The sequence below is a fragment of the Vigna unguiculata genome, unplaced genomic scaffold (assembly GCF_004118075.2).
Source record: "Vigna unguiculata cultivar IT97K-499-35 unplaced genomic scaffold, ASM411807v1 contig_424, whole genome shotgun sequence".
Taxonomy (NCBI): Eukaryota; Viridiplantae; Streptophyta; class Magnoliopsida; order Fabales; family Fabaceae; genus Vigna; species Vigna unguiculata.
Genome location: NW_021011135.1, coordinates 42,501 through 56,991, shown reverse-complemented (window position 1 = coordinate 56,991; position 14,491 = coordinate 42,501). Strand labels below are relative to the sequence as shown.

Genomic DNA, 14,491 nt, shown 5'->3' with positions numbered 1-14,491 from the left:
ACCCACAAAACTTTTGTGGAGTTTTTGACTGTGCGGACTTCTTTGATGGGGACTTTTTTTCAATGTGAAATTTTTTAGCCCTAGCCCACATGGGTTAGGGAAGCCCTGTGAGCTGAGTCAAATTGACACCTCTACCAATTTGTGTATCAGCCTTGACCTATCCATTATTGACTCCCCTTCAAGAGAATCTTGGCCTCTATCTACTCTTTGACCACTCACACAAATGTATAGCCTTATCAACTCTATTACAACAATAAAACCACAAAAACAAACTGAGAAACAACCAGAAAATACAAATGGAAAGAATATACTACAACATAAGTGCTTGGGAAACCTTGTTCAGAGCACAAGACAACACTTTGATCTTTCAAATCTTAGAGCACTTGGAAAAGGTGTGTTGTTCTCAGAAAAAAAAACGCTTGTTTACTTCTTAGATTGCTTGTAAAAGTTAAGTAAAGATACAACTTACCCTTTTATAGAGATCTTAAAACCCATTTGCAAGTGCAAAATTCATGCATATAATCAATTATATTAGATGGTGATTGATTATTCTATTTGGTTATCAAAAACATGTCTCAACATCTAAGACATAATTGATTATTTCTCCGTATAATCGATTATACACGCTCCTCATTAATTGCTCAAACCTAATATAACGGATTGGTAATTGATTATATAACTGCAATAGGAAAAGCTTAAAAACATGCATTTATAAATAATCGGTTATACCAACACATACAACCTCTGAAGATCAATATAACAGTGGGGGAAGTAAAAAACAATGTAAAATCTACTCTACAACAGTGCAATGGATCAAAGAAAAAAAGTTTAAAAATCTGCTGGAAACAGAAATGTACTAAAGGAGTTAAGTATTTGACAGATTTTCAATAGGAAAAAAATTATATTTTTAATGTATAATCTAAAATAATAATTTAACATTTCAGATTATATAGTGCAAACAAAAAAATATAACTCTTTTTTCATTCTAAATTGCACTACCTAAAAGACAAAAATATAACATTTTTTTTTCCAAATTATGTAATTCAGAAAATCTACGAACTATATTATCTAGAACTTAAACTGAAAAAACAAAAAAACTAGGTACTCATAACTGATATTTCAAAATTATAGGATAAAAAACAATAGGATGGATTAAACAATAACCATTTGGAAGCTCAATGTTTTTAAAATATTATATTAAAACTTATACTTTCAATAACTTTTATTCAAATGATAATATTATATATATATATATATATATATATATATATATATATATATATATATATATATATATATAATCATATATTATATCAATTTATAACAAATATATTATTAAATGTCTTTATTATTAAAACTATAGTACCTAATATCAATAGTTTTGTATAATATTTACAACGTCATTTGGTTAACTTAAAAAAAAATATAAAATATAGTATTTCATATTGTAGTTGTTATTTGAAAGTAGCTATATTTATATTTGTCGTGCACCAACCAAGTGTTGGAATTGAGTTTATCAATTCATTTTAATTAATTTTGGAATCATTATAAAATATTCGGAAAAATACTTATCTTTAAGTCCAAAGTAAATAGGAAAGGAAGAGAGCAAAAGTTTCCTTTGAATCATCATTTCTTGTTCTCTTTCTCCTGTTTTAAATATGGAAGAAAAAGAATAAATTTCTTTACAAAACCCACCTAATTCAAACTAACAGATATCGAATTTCAAGACAGACTTCAACAATTTGTCTCTATTCCCATTTGGTAAAGATTTTTTAGAAGAATTACCACTAATGTAAAAATTCAGAAAAAAAAAGACTTCTAAATGCAGTGAAATTGTGCCTTTTCGCTTCCCCATTGACTGATTCTCCACTCCTGCTAATAAGGACATTGGAAGCCTACATCATACTCACGTAAACAAACCAAAGCTGGTCATTATAAATGTCTTGATCATCTTGAGTTTTTACAACAACTGGCAAATAAAAGGAGCTGTCAACTACGAAATGGTGGTTGATTCTCAAAAGGAAGCTCTACCGGTGTTGCATTACCATAAAACTCTTCCAAATTGTAGAAAGTTCTCTGTGAGGGAAGGAAGATGTGTACAACAACATCACCTGTAACCAATAAACAATCATTAGACCCACCAGGATCACACAGTACTTAACAAGATTACTAAACCAAGCCTAATCCAGAACTAGTGAAGCAACCGTTTCCATTAATTAACTACACGCATCGGCCAAGTGCACTCTTGATCTGTGGAATTATATAGGCTTTTGGATTCGGACACAATTTTTTGTTGATTGGCTAAAACGGCTCTGGTGGGATCAAAGAGGGTAGAATCTTCTGAGTTATGTTGTTGCATCATGTTGGAGTACAAAGTATTTAACAAGTTTTGTCTTTGCATGTGTATGCTTTATACATCTTGTTGGAGTGCAATGGCCAACTTCAAGGGATTTCTTCGGGTAAATGGAGACAATTAAAGGGCTTTACTGTATTGATGTACTCTTGCTTTCTGCAGCAGGCTCTGTTCTTCGTTAATTTTCAGGTGGATATTTTATCCTTCAAGAAAATGAAGTTCCTCCCTTTCTAAAAGTTTTCTTCTTTTCATCATAAAAGAAACTGGCTAGAAATGTAAGATATAAAACTTAAGAAACACGTTCTTTAGTAAGATGGCATCAATTTGAGTGGCAGCACTACATGGTACCTATTAGAAGGGAGGTTGGAGTACGATGGCATTGGCATGTAAAGCTTTGTTCTTAAGTGAAAACAAGATTTCTATTAGCAGGTTATGCTATATTATAATTTAAAATCACTTACCGAAGTCCAACAGGGTCCATGAGTTGGGCTTTGTATCTCCTGTTGGAATTTTTCCATATTTTTTCTCAGCTTGATCTCTCATCCTGGACCTAAAACGCAATATCAACAAAAATGAAATCCTCAAACATTGCCTTCTCAGTACAAGATATCAGTGACAAAGCCCTTACCCGATAGCATCAATCTGCGGACGGGAAAATGCTGTAGCTATGATAAAAAATCGGGTCCAGTAAACAAGTGGCTTCACAAACAAGACCTTTATATCTGCTGCCTTAACCTCGCTTGCAATCGAAGCCAATTCCATAGCAACTACAAATATGACACTTAGCATTAGACACTATTGAGGCTCATTATATTTCTCCCTCTAATAGTTTTGTATAAGCAGAAAGTAACTGAACTAGTTTTTCGAACAGTTGAACCATTAGGTTTCGAGAGAAGTGAAACCAATTTATCAGCACTCGCACACACAAAAGGATATTAATAATTACACACTCCAAGAGACTGAATAGGCTATGATTATTCCATTGTAACCAACAAAGTAAACAAGTGACTTCACAAACAAGACCTTTATATCTGCTGCCTTAACCTTGCTTGCAACCGAAGCCAGTTCCATAGCAACTACAAATATGACACTTAGTAATTAGACAGTATTTGAGGCTCATTATATTTCTCCCTCTCTTAAATAGTTTTGTATAAGAAGAAAGTAACTGAACTAGTTTTTCCAACAGTTGAACCGTTAGGTTTCTAGATAAGTGAAACCAGTTTATCGGCACTCTCACACAGAAAAAGATATCACACTCGAAGATACTGAATAGCCTATGATTATTCGATTGTAACCAACAAAGTAACACGTACAAAGCTTCCAGGGACATTGTTCCCTCCTCACACAGGATAGCAATAATCCTGTTCACTCCCCTTTACAAAACCTTCCTCCTAAGACAAGGCTACCTATCCCTATATATAAACTTCCATTGAAAGTCTCTCCCCCCTCCAAACTACCAGACAACAACCTATAACCACCTATTTTTTAACAACTTTCCTCCTAACATATACCTTCCTAGTCCTATCATGAACACACTTGTATTAGTATTCAGGGGAAAATAACATGATCTTACAGAAAGATTCCATGGTACAGAACATTAAACAGAAAAGTAAAAACTAATGTGAGAAACATATGTACAAATTAGGTGTTAGCAGAGGATTTTCTACTTCGAAACACACAAAGAAGATTGACTCAAGTACTTAATAAAATTATAACTGTACCACTAAAATTTATTTGTATATGTTTAATGTTATAACAATTAACATGGAGATTAACTATGTTCACACATATGTAGTAATATTCTTACAAACAGAATCTACTTACTCATCAATTAAGTCAGAATGACACAGAACTGAAAGCCTGGCCAAATTCAAGCACAACAGGTATATGGTGGAGAGTGGCCATGGAGGCATGGTAAGTACCATGATTTTGTTTACAACCACACATGAAAACAATTACATTTATCAGTTAAACAACGATATCAATAAAAAAATTTCACCAACAAATAGATAAACTAAACAAATTCAAAATATCAAACAAGCTGAGTCCAGTAAAAACATTGGAGCTTAGGTTATTTATTTAAATGAGGCTCCAATCACCCAACAAAGGTGAAGGCAGATCAGGGTATTTATGGGTATTCACTTCCTTTTACAGCCCCATGGCAGCAAGAATATTCCTTATTTTCTTCTGCATTAATTTATTTCAACTTTATTCTCCCAGAATTTATGTTTCATAGTTGCATGTGTATCTGTGTACTTGGGGAACACACCCTAAAAGTCTAGGCTATTAAGGAGAGAGAACCATTCACTTCAATACATAATCGAACATCCATAGTTCTTTATGACACACCAACAACTGGCTTTGATACCAATTCATAAGTACTAAAACACTTGGAAATTCAACCTCAAAAGTTAGCCATTAAGCGGGCAAGAACAAAGCACTTAAATACTCCACCAAAGATTCCATGTTACTCAATGTGTGACTTAAGTACACCACAATAACCAAGTTCCTATCGCTGCGTAACCTCCAAAAATTGTATATATATTTTTAAATCTCTAAGTAATATACCTACCTAAAAACTATAGAAATGAACTCCCTACTTTTTAATATTGTTATTCCTAAATTGCTTTACAAGATTCTTATGTAATTTATCATCCTTCAGATAGTCTGACAGATGAATCTTCTTAAAGAAACCTGATATAATCCAAAAGGTTGAAAGACAGATTGTACATGAATGTAAACAAGGTGGAAATAAATTCTTTGACAAGACTTCTTTTCAGCTTACATGACAGGCTTTCAGCATCATCATCAATCTCTGCGCTAGCAGGCTTTTTGTCTTTTCTACTAAATACCACTTTTCCATAATTATTAATTAAATCTTCATACATGTCATCTGTGTCTTCATTTACATCCTGCAAAGTACACAAGTTTTGTTACTTACGTCCCCTTAATGATGATCATCAACTGCAATTAACATGACAAAGTTTACAAAAGTATCTAAATTTCCTTAGAAAGGGTGTCAGTTGAAATTTGATGTTATAAATCCATGCAGCATACAAACAAATAAAATGTGAAAGAGTCCTATAAAAGACAATTGACCTATATTCTCAATATTAGCAGTTAACATCCAAGTGAGTTCATAAGGTACACTGTTTTCAAGACTAGAATATATAGCGATGAATAACAAGGGGATTGGAAAAGAAATGTGGCGAAGATGACAAGGTTCACTTGTTGTCATGATGATAAAGGACATGAAAACTAATACTCTTTTTTTTTCACCAAAATCAGGGTGAAATAGGTGAATTAAATTTGTATAATTGAAAACTTCAAAGCAAGCAATTGCATGATGTACCGTCCAGGGAATGGCCGACCTCAACATGCTCATTTGGATTCTGACTCGATCAATATTTATCATAAAACAACGAATTTCAGTCACAGGCCGAGGTGACGAGCATTTGGGCCGAGGTGACGAGCATTTGGGCCGAGGTGGCCGAGGTGACGAACATTTGGACCGAGGTCACCGAGGTGACTAGCATTTGGGCCGAGGTAGCCGAGGTGACAAACAAATATCCCTGGATTTTAGGAATAACCACCCCCCATGCGAGATTTCAGGAGAGAATAGTGGAGAAGTGGGTAGGTTGGTTAGCTAAAGATCTGGCAGTAAGATAGCCGTTTGAAGACTGAAAGACCCTATATATATATATGAGGGACGGGTGAAAGAGGGGGGGTCTTTGATGGCAGAGTTGATTCCCAGTTCTGGTTCGGTCCCTAATTCCAGACCGGAACACATGCCTAAGTCAACATTTTATAAAAGTAAGCTTTCAAATTTTCAATTCGTCACCTTCTGGAAGACAAAACTTTGTTGTTCCTTAGGTAGTTATAATGTTTTCCAACCAGAATTGGAGTTTCAAATCAATAATTGTCATAATAAAGGTTGGTAATCAATATATGTTAATAAGGTAAAACTCCAAATATAAACAAAAGGATACTTGTATTGTATCTAAGTCTTTTCTCCCTTGGAACCCAAAATTCAAACTCAACCCAGAAGATTTATGAAGTGCTAAATGTTATCCAAACTGTAACTGGACTTTAAAATGATATTATGCAGCTATATTAAATTAACCAACAATTTAAAAAAAAAACCGAAAATTGCAAGGAACAAGATTATATTTTACCGAGAAAAAGCTGTCTTCGGCTTTTTTACCGAATGCGAAGCTTGAAAGTGAGTTTTGCTTCTTGGACTTGAAACCATTGATGGAGTGTTGCTGTAAATAAAGCTCCTTTATGCACCAACGGCTGAAAACCTTTCTGGGTCTGGGAGAACACTTGGCTTTGAGATGACCCAATTCGCCGGAAAAAATCACTGTCAGTACGGTGCCAGCACCGGCGAGAGACAGAACAGTGGATGATGGTAGCATCTATGAATAAGCCAATAGTCACAGTTCAACATGTGTCTACCATGAAACTACATATACAATTACCTTAATTCTTTTTTAATTACAAAGATGTCCAAAACATGATTAATCACTCAGAATCAATTAACAATCAGTCAAACTGATTAAGACAAACTTCATATCATAAACTTAACCAAGTGACCCTAGCTATAGTATATTACTAAAATCCAGATACTATCTAATGTATCAAGTATGAACAAAAGGTCAAAACAGAAGTTTTTAACAACTAAGTGATTTCTCTCAATCTCAATTATAAAATAAAAACCTAATGACACAAAATGTTAAAAGTAAAAGTTGGTACATATTCATATTATGAAAAGTGAAAAATATCATATATTCAATTACATTAATGTTACGGGTGACTTCCTTTCCTATTTCTTTACGAATAATATACCTTTCTATGGTTCTAAATTTAACTTCATTAGGTTTTCAATTCCTTTAAAGAATTGTTAATTTTAACCCTCATAAATTTTAAATAAGATGTCCCATTTAATGCTAATATTTCCACGTAACCAAAACTATCTCTTAAAAAATATGAATAACAAACAAAAAATATAAAATTAGAACTACATTAAATAATATCTATTGTAGTAAAAACAAATTTTAATCTTTAAATCAATAATAAATGCAATAAACATGTGTAATCTAAGTGTATAATCTAAGTGTTCTTTGATATTTGCTTAGAACCATAAGTTTAAGAAAGACTAAGGATGAATTACCTCCAGTTTTGGCTGAGAAGACCCAAAACAATCAATTTAAGCCGCAATCCTTAATTGAAGTAAGAACCACTTGCAGAATAATCCCCGGATTGAAACTTGGGGTTAGGCCTAGACACAAGGTAAGATGGGGCTATTGTTTGATATAAAGGTAAACAAAGGGAGGAGAAACATTTCATTTCAAATTTTATTTCCACAAAACAGAGTATGTTGACATAAAGGCTAGCAACATACCATTCAAGCATTATCAGAGAGAAATAACAAAGAATACAATAACTTTAAAGCTAAAAGACATATAAGCATGGATACTTAAAGCTGCATACAAGACAAACCACGTGATTCTCTTTTAGTAAATCATAAATCTGCACACAGAAATTAGAGTTTCATAATATGGCTCACATCGTATTGTGCTAAAAAATTTCTCAATAATTAAAATGCTTACACCATAGCTCTTTCACAAAGTAGGCAACTAAGACAGATCATATTATCATGTTATCAAAAGACTGTTCTTTTCATTTCACTCAAAAGTAAAGTACATTCTTTTCTCTTGAAAACATTTATATGCAAATTACTGATGCTTGGCTCCAAGACTTTCAAATTGATTAGGCATGAGCAACTCTAGCATATTACAACTTCAATCATTTAAAAACTCAATAAACATAAAAAAGAAATAATATTAAAAGGTAACAAAGCTCTCGTTGAAGTTATTTTAGTGTAATGTTGTCTTCATTTTTTACTAGTAATGTCTGCAATACTACAATTACTCATTACACAAATCACAGAATAACCACCAAACAAATCACTTATACAAACAATGGACCCCATTTCACTCCCTATCTCTAGATCTCTTTCACTCTTTATCTTCACCCAAAACCCTTCTCCAAAATTTTTCAATGTACTCTGTAATTCTTGATTGTTTTATTTGTAAACAAATCCATCACATCAGTATCCATAACCCTCTTTCTATAGCCTAAATACTCACATAATCACATATATATATATATATAGGAAAGACCTAAACCAATAAACACACAATAAAGGTGCAATTACAACTTCACTGCAAAGGGGCATGCAGCACACACTGTCCAACAACAGGCACAGGTTGAAGAACCTGTCTGGCTTTCGACTTTTGGCCATGCTTCACAAATTGCAGACATAAAGATGCAAGACTTCCATGTTTCCTTCACATATAACAACTGTTTTTCCTAAATGCAAGGACCTATTGTGTCACCCAAGCTCAGATTTTGAAAAAGTGTGCCCCCCATTCATTGTGATAGTTACATTATTGACTTCATAGCATACTAAGTTTAGAGCACTGAAAGAAAACTCCAAACTTTTCAAGTTATTTTTATCCCAAAGGTTGATAGACACGAAAAGAAAAAGAGCATAGGAGTAAAAGAATGGTTGACCCCTTTTTAAGAGATACATACAAAGATGCGGCAAGCTGAGGATACTTACTTTGGTTTATTTCTTTTTTTGGAATCCAGTATTATTAATGAGAAAGAAGAAAGATTTCAGAATAGTGGAGAATAAGCCCTACTCCTAAACAGAAGTGCAAGGAAAAAATAAGAAGAATCAGGCATTACATAATCTGTATGTATCTATTAAAGAAGGCTCCTTTATGGAGACCATAGGCCAATCAATAAAGGGTAAAAATAAACAATGTTGTCAGTTCTCAAATCTGATCAAGATCCTGAAAATAATTCTTGAAATATAAAAGCAGTTTATTCAAGCCAAATAAATAAAATGCACTACATTAAGCATGACCCCATAAATGCTAATCAAAAGAAACTGTATGAAACTGAGAGCCAGAACCCTGTATATAACCCCAAAAATAGCAAATAACTTATTTGAAATGACAGTGGCTTTTGGCGGATGTAAGGAAAACTGGGCAATCCTTCAGGAAGTTACGACTTATTCCTTAATCTTATAACTCCCCTAGTTCCACTCTTTCCTTACTTACCAAATTATGAAATTACATGAAAATCAAAAGTCACAAAACCACAAAAACAGTACAAGTTTTAACATGATTTTGTTTACCAATTTGCAGAACTATTTGACGTTATAAAGCTTTTATAGGACAAATCTCAGAAAATTTGACATAAATTGTGCATTTAAAAATAATTTTATCTTGCTGATAGCAAAATTTGTATCATAAACTAATACAGGACTCTTCATCTTCTCACCCCATTCGTTCTTAAATAATTATCTCAATAGCCATAATTTACAGTGGCACACAAAATTTACAGTCATTTAAGACTCATTCCACAAAAGCATCAATTTACTGTGAATGAGAATCTGAAACTTATGTTAAAATTGTATACAAGTAGTAATTAATTATTATTTTAAAAGTATAGATTCTTCTAGCTTCAAGTTACATCATATACTTCCTAATTATGAAGAAATATATATATATATATATATATATATATATATATATATAAGAACCATATAATAGAACCCTTAAAGTTTGTTTAATATTACAAAGCAAAGTATCAAACCACAATAATAAGGTTTGATAGTACATTAGAACTAAAAGATCAAACTACATCAATGACAAAATCATTTGTTCAAAAATTGAAACATAAGTTACTAAAGTGAAAATATTTTAAAAAGGAGTTAATTTCTCCAAATCATTTGGGCCTTGATAGACACAGCCACTTTGGGGGTCAAAAATTGTATTTGATTTCAAGCTAGCTTCTTGACTCAAAATTTGATGGGAGTTTATCTAGAAAGTTAGTTTGTTTTTTACCCCTCGTAAAATTGTAACAGTTTATGAGTTAATGTGAAAGTTTGACAACCTTATCCACGTGGGTAGTCCAAGCTATTAGGATATGACACAAACCTACACACATAAAGGGAAAAAAGAAAGAGAAAGAAAGAATCTACTGGTTGTTAAAAGAAAGATAAAGCAAAAATTCTATTTATTATATAAGAGACAGGCATTCTTTCAATACCTACCAAAAGATAAAAACAAAACAATCTCAAATAGTTATTGATTGTATGGGTTTATTTTCTTATCTCTATAGCATACAAAAACATGAGAATCCTTCTGCATACAGAATTCTCAGTAGTTTTTCAAAATCACGGTTTACGTAACACAACAAAACATAAAGCAAGCGTGGATGTGATACTATGGATCTAGATTCTGAATGCAAAATTGAAATGAAATATAAAAAAGAAAAGGCCAATTGCACCAAAAGGAGTGAAGTAAGCCGCCCTTCACACTAGCTTATGGGGAAATATTTCTCTACAAAGCTACTACTAAATGATAAAAAAGGGTAGCTTTGAAAACTAATAATTCAGCCATCAGATCGGTCCAAGTTTAGCTCGGGCGGGTTTCTGGCCGTGAGAATTGTTTGTCGTCCATAATGTTCTCGAAGGCTAACAGATTCAAGTATAACCAGAAGACGATACAGAAAAGCAATGACACCCAATATGTAAACTAAGTAACTAAAGCAACTATCGTCGTCTGACGTGAGATCTGAGGAGGATATGTGCTTAATAGAATGAAAACGGCAATGAAAAAACATGAGAAGCGATCCCCAACCGAAAATATACAAGTTTGGGTTAGGTTATGTACTAGGGACCTCAGATCTAACCCGAAAAACCCTTATAACACTGGCAAATAATCTATAAAGCATAAGTGTTGTGGTTTAGAAATGAAATTCGTGAAGAGTAAATAGAAGGACACGTGAGATTGAAGGAGTGAGAAAGATACTCTTTCGTGCTGAGGAAATCGATTCTGCTCCGACCCCATTAGATAGTAGTAGCTGGGCTGTTTCTGTTGCACTCTACTAGGACTGTAGGGTGAGGCTGTTGGTTGTTTGTTGTTGCTTGCGTTGAGGGCACTAGTTTAAACCAAGATCTTTCTCACATTTCTTCTTCACAAGCTGAAACCCCATGGACTTCTAGCTTCTCTATGTGATGAGAGGGATGGGGAATATTAACTAGTTTATGGCAACAATCAGAGGACAAGGAAAGACAAAAGCGAAAAAGATTAAAGTGTGTGGGATGAAGATAGAGAAAAAGCATGGAGGCCGGGCCAAGGCCTATATACTTTATATTATTAACATTATTACTGGAAAAACACGCATACATTACTGTCCAGATGAAATTAAGAGTTTACTTATGCAAAGAATTTCATTTTATACCGACAAATAACTACAAAATCATCTTCAATCATATTAATTAATTGATCTTCTTTTAAGGTAAGATCTTGAAATGACAATTGAGAGAAACATTGGATAATGAAAATGATAAAAGTTCAAAAAGTTATAAATGAAAGGCGAAATAATATGAAAATTTATCAATTTTTGTGTGTATTCAATTTCTATTTAAATATGTATGTCTCGCATCGCAATACAATTTAACTAAAAACTTGCCATCTCTTTAGAAAATTCTCACAATTTGAATATAAACTTAAACACGAGTATTTGTATAATGACTTTAAATAAATTCTATGAAACCTCTTTGAAACATCCTTCAAATAATTTTCCATAATAGTGAATTATCATTTTATAGAAATAATTTCCTGAACTCAGCCAACTAAATTATCTTTATTTTTAATCTCACATTCATGCGTCACTGGATATATTTTAAATGTTCAAGTTTGATGATCCATTTTATTTATTTTGCAGAGTTAGAAAATAAGTTTAAATTCAATTCCATTTTATAGAGTGAACTTCCGAGATTTATATTTATTTACATATTTTACTTTAATTATATTTTCAAAGATATAAAATCTCCGAACATTATTTAAAAATATTTTGTATTTAGAAGGTTTCTAATCAACCAACACATTTAACAGACGGTGAATTAACTTCATACTTTAGGTCTTTAAAATTAAAGAAAGAGACTTTCAAAATAATAGAGATGATGTAACAAAAATAACGGGGCATAAACCCTTGGTATTATAAAAAGTTGTTCACTAAATCACATAAAGATGTTGGTTTATACTTTATTGGTATGCACTAAGAAAACTTTTCCCTTTTAGCACATCTTAATTAAAAATCTAAAGGTCCATATGTGGTGGATTAAAGTGATAAAAATAAGAAAAACAAATTATGAAAAAAAAAATATAAAGAAGATAGGAAGAAAATAAAAGAGAAAGGGAATAAATAGTTATGGAAGGAGGGATTCAATAGAGTCTTAAACTCTTTTCTTGCTAGACTTTCTAGTAAGTGATAAAAAATAATACACAAATTTTATATGGATTTACTTTAAACTCTTGTGTGCGTGCGTGCATGCGAATATGTGCTAGTCTGCGTGTGTGCGTGTGTGCGTGCGTGCGTGTTTGTGTCCGTGCGTGCATGTGTGCTTGTGTGTGTATGTGTGCGTGCGTGCGTGTTTGTGTCCGTGCGTGCGTGCTTGTGTGCGTGCATGCGTGTGTGTGTCCGTGCGTGCGTGCGTGCGTGTGTGTGTGTGTGAGTGTGTGCGTGTGTGCGTGCGCGCATGCATGCGTGTGTGTGTGTGTGTGTGGCGGTGTGTGTGTGTCTGTACGTGTGTGTGCGTGCCTGCGTGCGTGTGCTCGTGTGTGCGTCCGTGTGTTAGTGTGTGCGTGCGTGCGTGCGAATGTGTGCTGGTGTGCGTGTGTGCGTGTGTACTTGTGTGCGTGCGTGTGTGCGTGCATGTGTGTGTGTGTGCGTGCATGTGTGTGCGTGTTTGTGTCCGTGCGTGCGTGCGTGTGTGCGTGTGTGCAGGTGTGCGTGTGTGCGTGCATGCGTGTGTCCGTGCGTTCGTGTGTGTGCGTGTGTGCGTGCGCGCATGCATGCGTGTGTACGTTTGTACGTGTGTGCGTGCGAGCGTGTACGTGTGTGCGTGTGTGTTTGTGTGTGTGTCTGTAGGTGTGTGTGCGTGGCTGCGTGCGTGTGTTCGTGTGTGCGTGTCTGTGTCTGTGCGTGCGTGCGTGCGTGTGCGTGCGTTTGTGTGTGCGTGCGTCTGTTCGTGGGTTCGTGCGTGCGTGTGAGCATGTGTCCGTGCGTGTGTGCGTGTGTGCGTGTGTACCTGTGTGCGTGCGTGCATGTGTGCGTGTGTGTGTGCGTGCGTGCGTGTGTGCGTATTTGTGTCCGTGCGTGCGTGCGTGTGTGCGTGCATGCGTGTGTGCGTGTGTGTGTGTGCGTGTGTGCGTGACTGCGTTTGTGTGTCCGTGCGTGCGTGTGTGTACGTGTGTGCGTGCGAGCGTGTGCGTGTGTGTGTGTGTGGGGGGGGGGGGTATGTGTGTGTCTGTAGGTGTGTGTGCGTGCCTGCGTGCGTGTGTTCGTGTGTGCGTGTCTATGTGTGTGCGTGCGTGCGTGTGTGCATGTGCGCGTGTGTGCGTTTGTGTGTGCGTGCGTGTGTTCTTGGGTTCGTGCGTGCGTGTGAGCATGTGTCTGTGCGTGTGTGCGTTTGTGCGTGCGAGCGTTCGTGTGTTTTTACGTGTGTGCGTGTGTGCGTGTGTGTGTGCGTGTGTGTGTGTGTGCGTGTGTGTGTGTGCGCATGCTTGTGTGCGTGTGTGCATCCGTGTGTGAGTGTGTGCTTGCATGCGTGCGAATGTGTGCGTGTGTGCATGTATGCGTGTGTACCTGTGTGCGTACGTGCATGTGTGCGTGTGTGTGTGTGTGTGCGTGCGTGCGTTTGTGCGTGTGTGTGTCCGTGCGTGCGTGCGTGTGTGCGTGCGTGTGTGTGTGTGCGTGCGTGTGTGCGTGTGTGTGTCCGTGCGTGCGTGTGTGTGTGTGTGTGCGTGTGTGCGTGCGCGTATGCTTGCGTGTGTACGTTTGTGCATGCGTGCGTAAGTGTGTGCGAGCGTGTGCCTGTGTGCGTGTGTGTGTGTGTGTGGCGGTGTGTGTGTGTCTGTAGGTGTGTGTGCGTGTGTGTGTTAGTGTGTGCATCCGTGTGTGAGTGTGTGCGTGCGTGCGTGCGAATATGTGCTAGTGTGCGTGTGTGCGTGTTTACCTGTGTGCGTGCGTGCGTGTGTGCGTGTGTGTGTG

The 14,491-nt window shown here is 35.7% G+C and overlaps 1 protein-coding gene across 1 annotated transcript; it reads right to left on the bottom strand.

Annotated features, from left to right (window-relative positions):
- Positions 1-1,699: 1,699 nt before the first annotated feature.
- Positions 1,700-8,019, bottom strand: LOC114171934 (protein Iojap, chloroplastic-like). Its single transcript, XM_028056706.1, has 7 exons — positions 7,833-8,019; positions 7,527-7,656; positions 6,529-6,771; positions 5,139-5,265; positions 2,982-3,120; positions 2,815-2,903; positions 1,700-2,111 (listed from the first exon to the last, which is right to left on the bottom strand). Exons 3-7 carry the CDS (start codon positions 6,769-6,771, stop codon positions 1,990-1,992), a joined length of 720 nt encoding a protein of 239 aa, XP_027912507.1. The 5' UTR covers positions 7,527-7,656; positions 7,833-8,019; the 3' UTR covers positions 1,700-1,989.
- Positions 8,020-14,491: the final 6,472 nt, after the last annotated feature.

What these genes read in the sequence shown, in the direction of transcription:
- LOC114171934 (XM_028056706.1), bottom strand. Translation starts at nt 6,771, where the DNA reads ATGCTACCATCATCCACTGTTCTGTCTCTCGCCGGTGCTGGCACCGTA. An exon ending in TGATGCTGAAAGCCTGTCAT is followed by an intron (nt 3,121 to 5,138) that starts GTAAGCTGAAAA and finishes TCATATTTGTAG; the next exon opens with TTGCTATGGAATTGGCTTCG. An exon ending in ATGGACCCTGTTGGACTTCG is followed by an intron (nt 2,112 to 2,814) that starts GTAAGTGATTTT and finishes TATTGGTTACAG; the next exon opens with GTGATGTTGTTGTACACATC.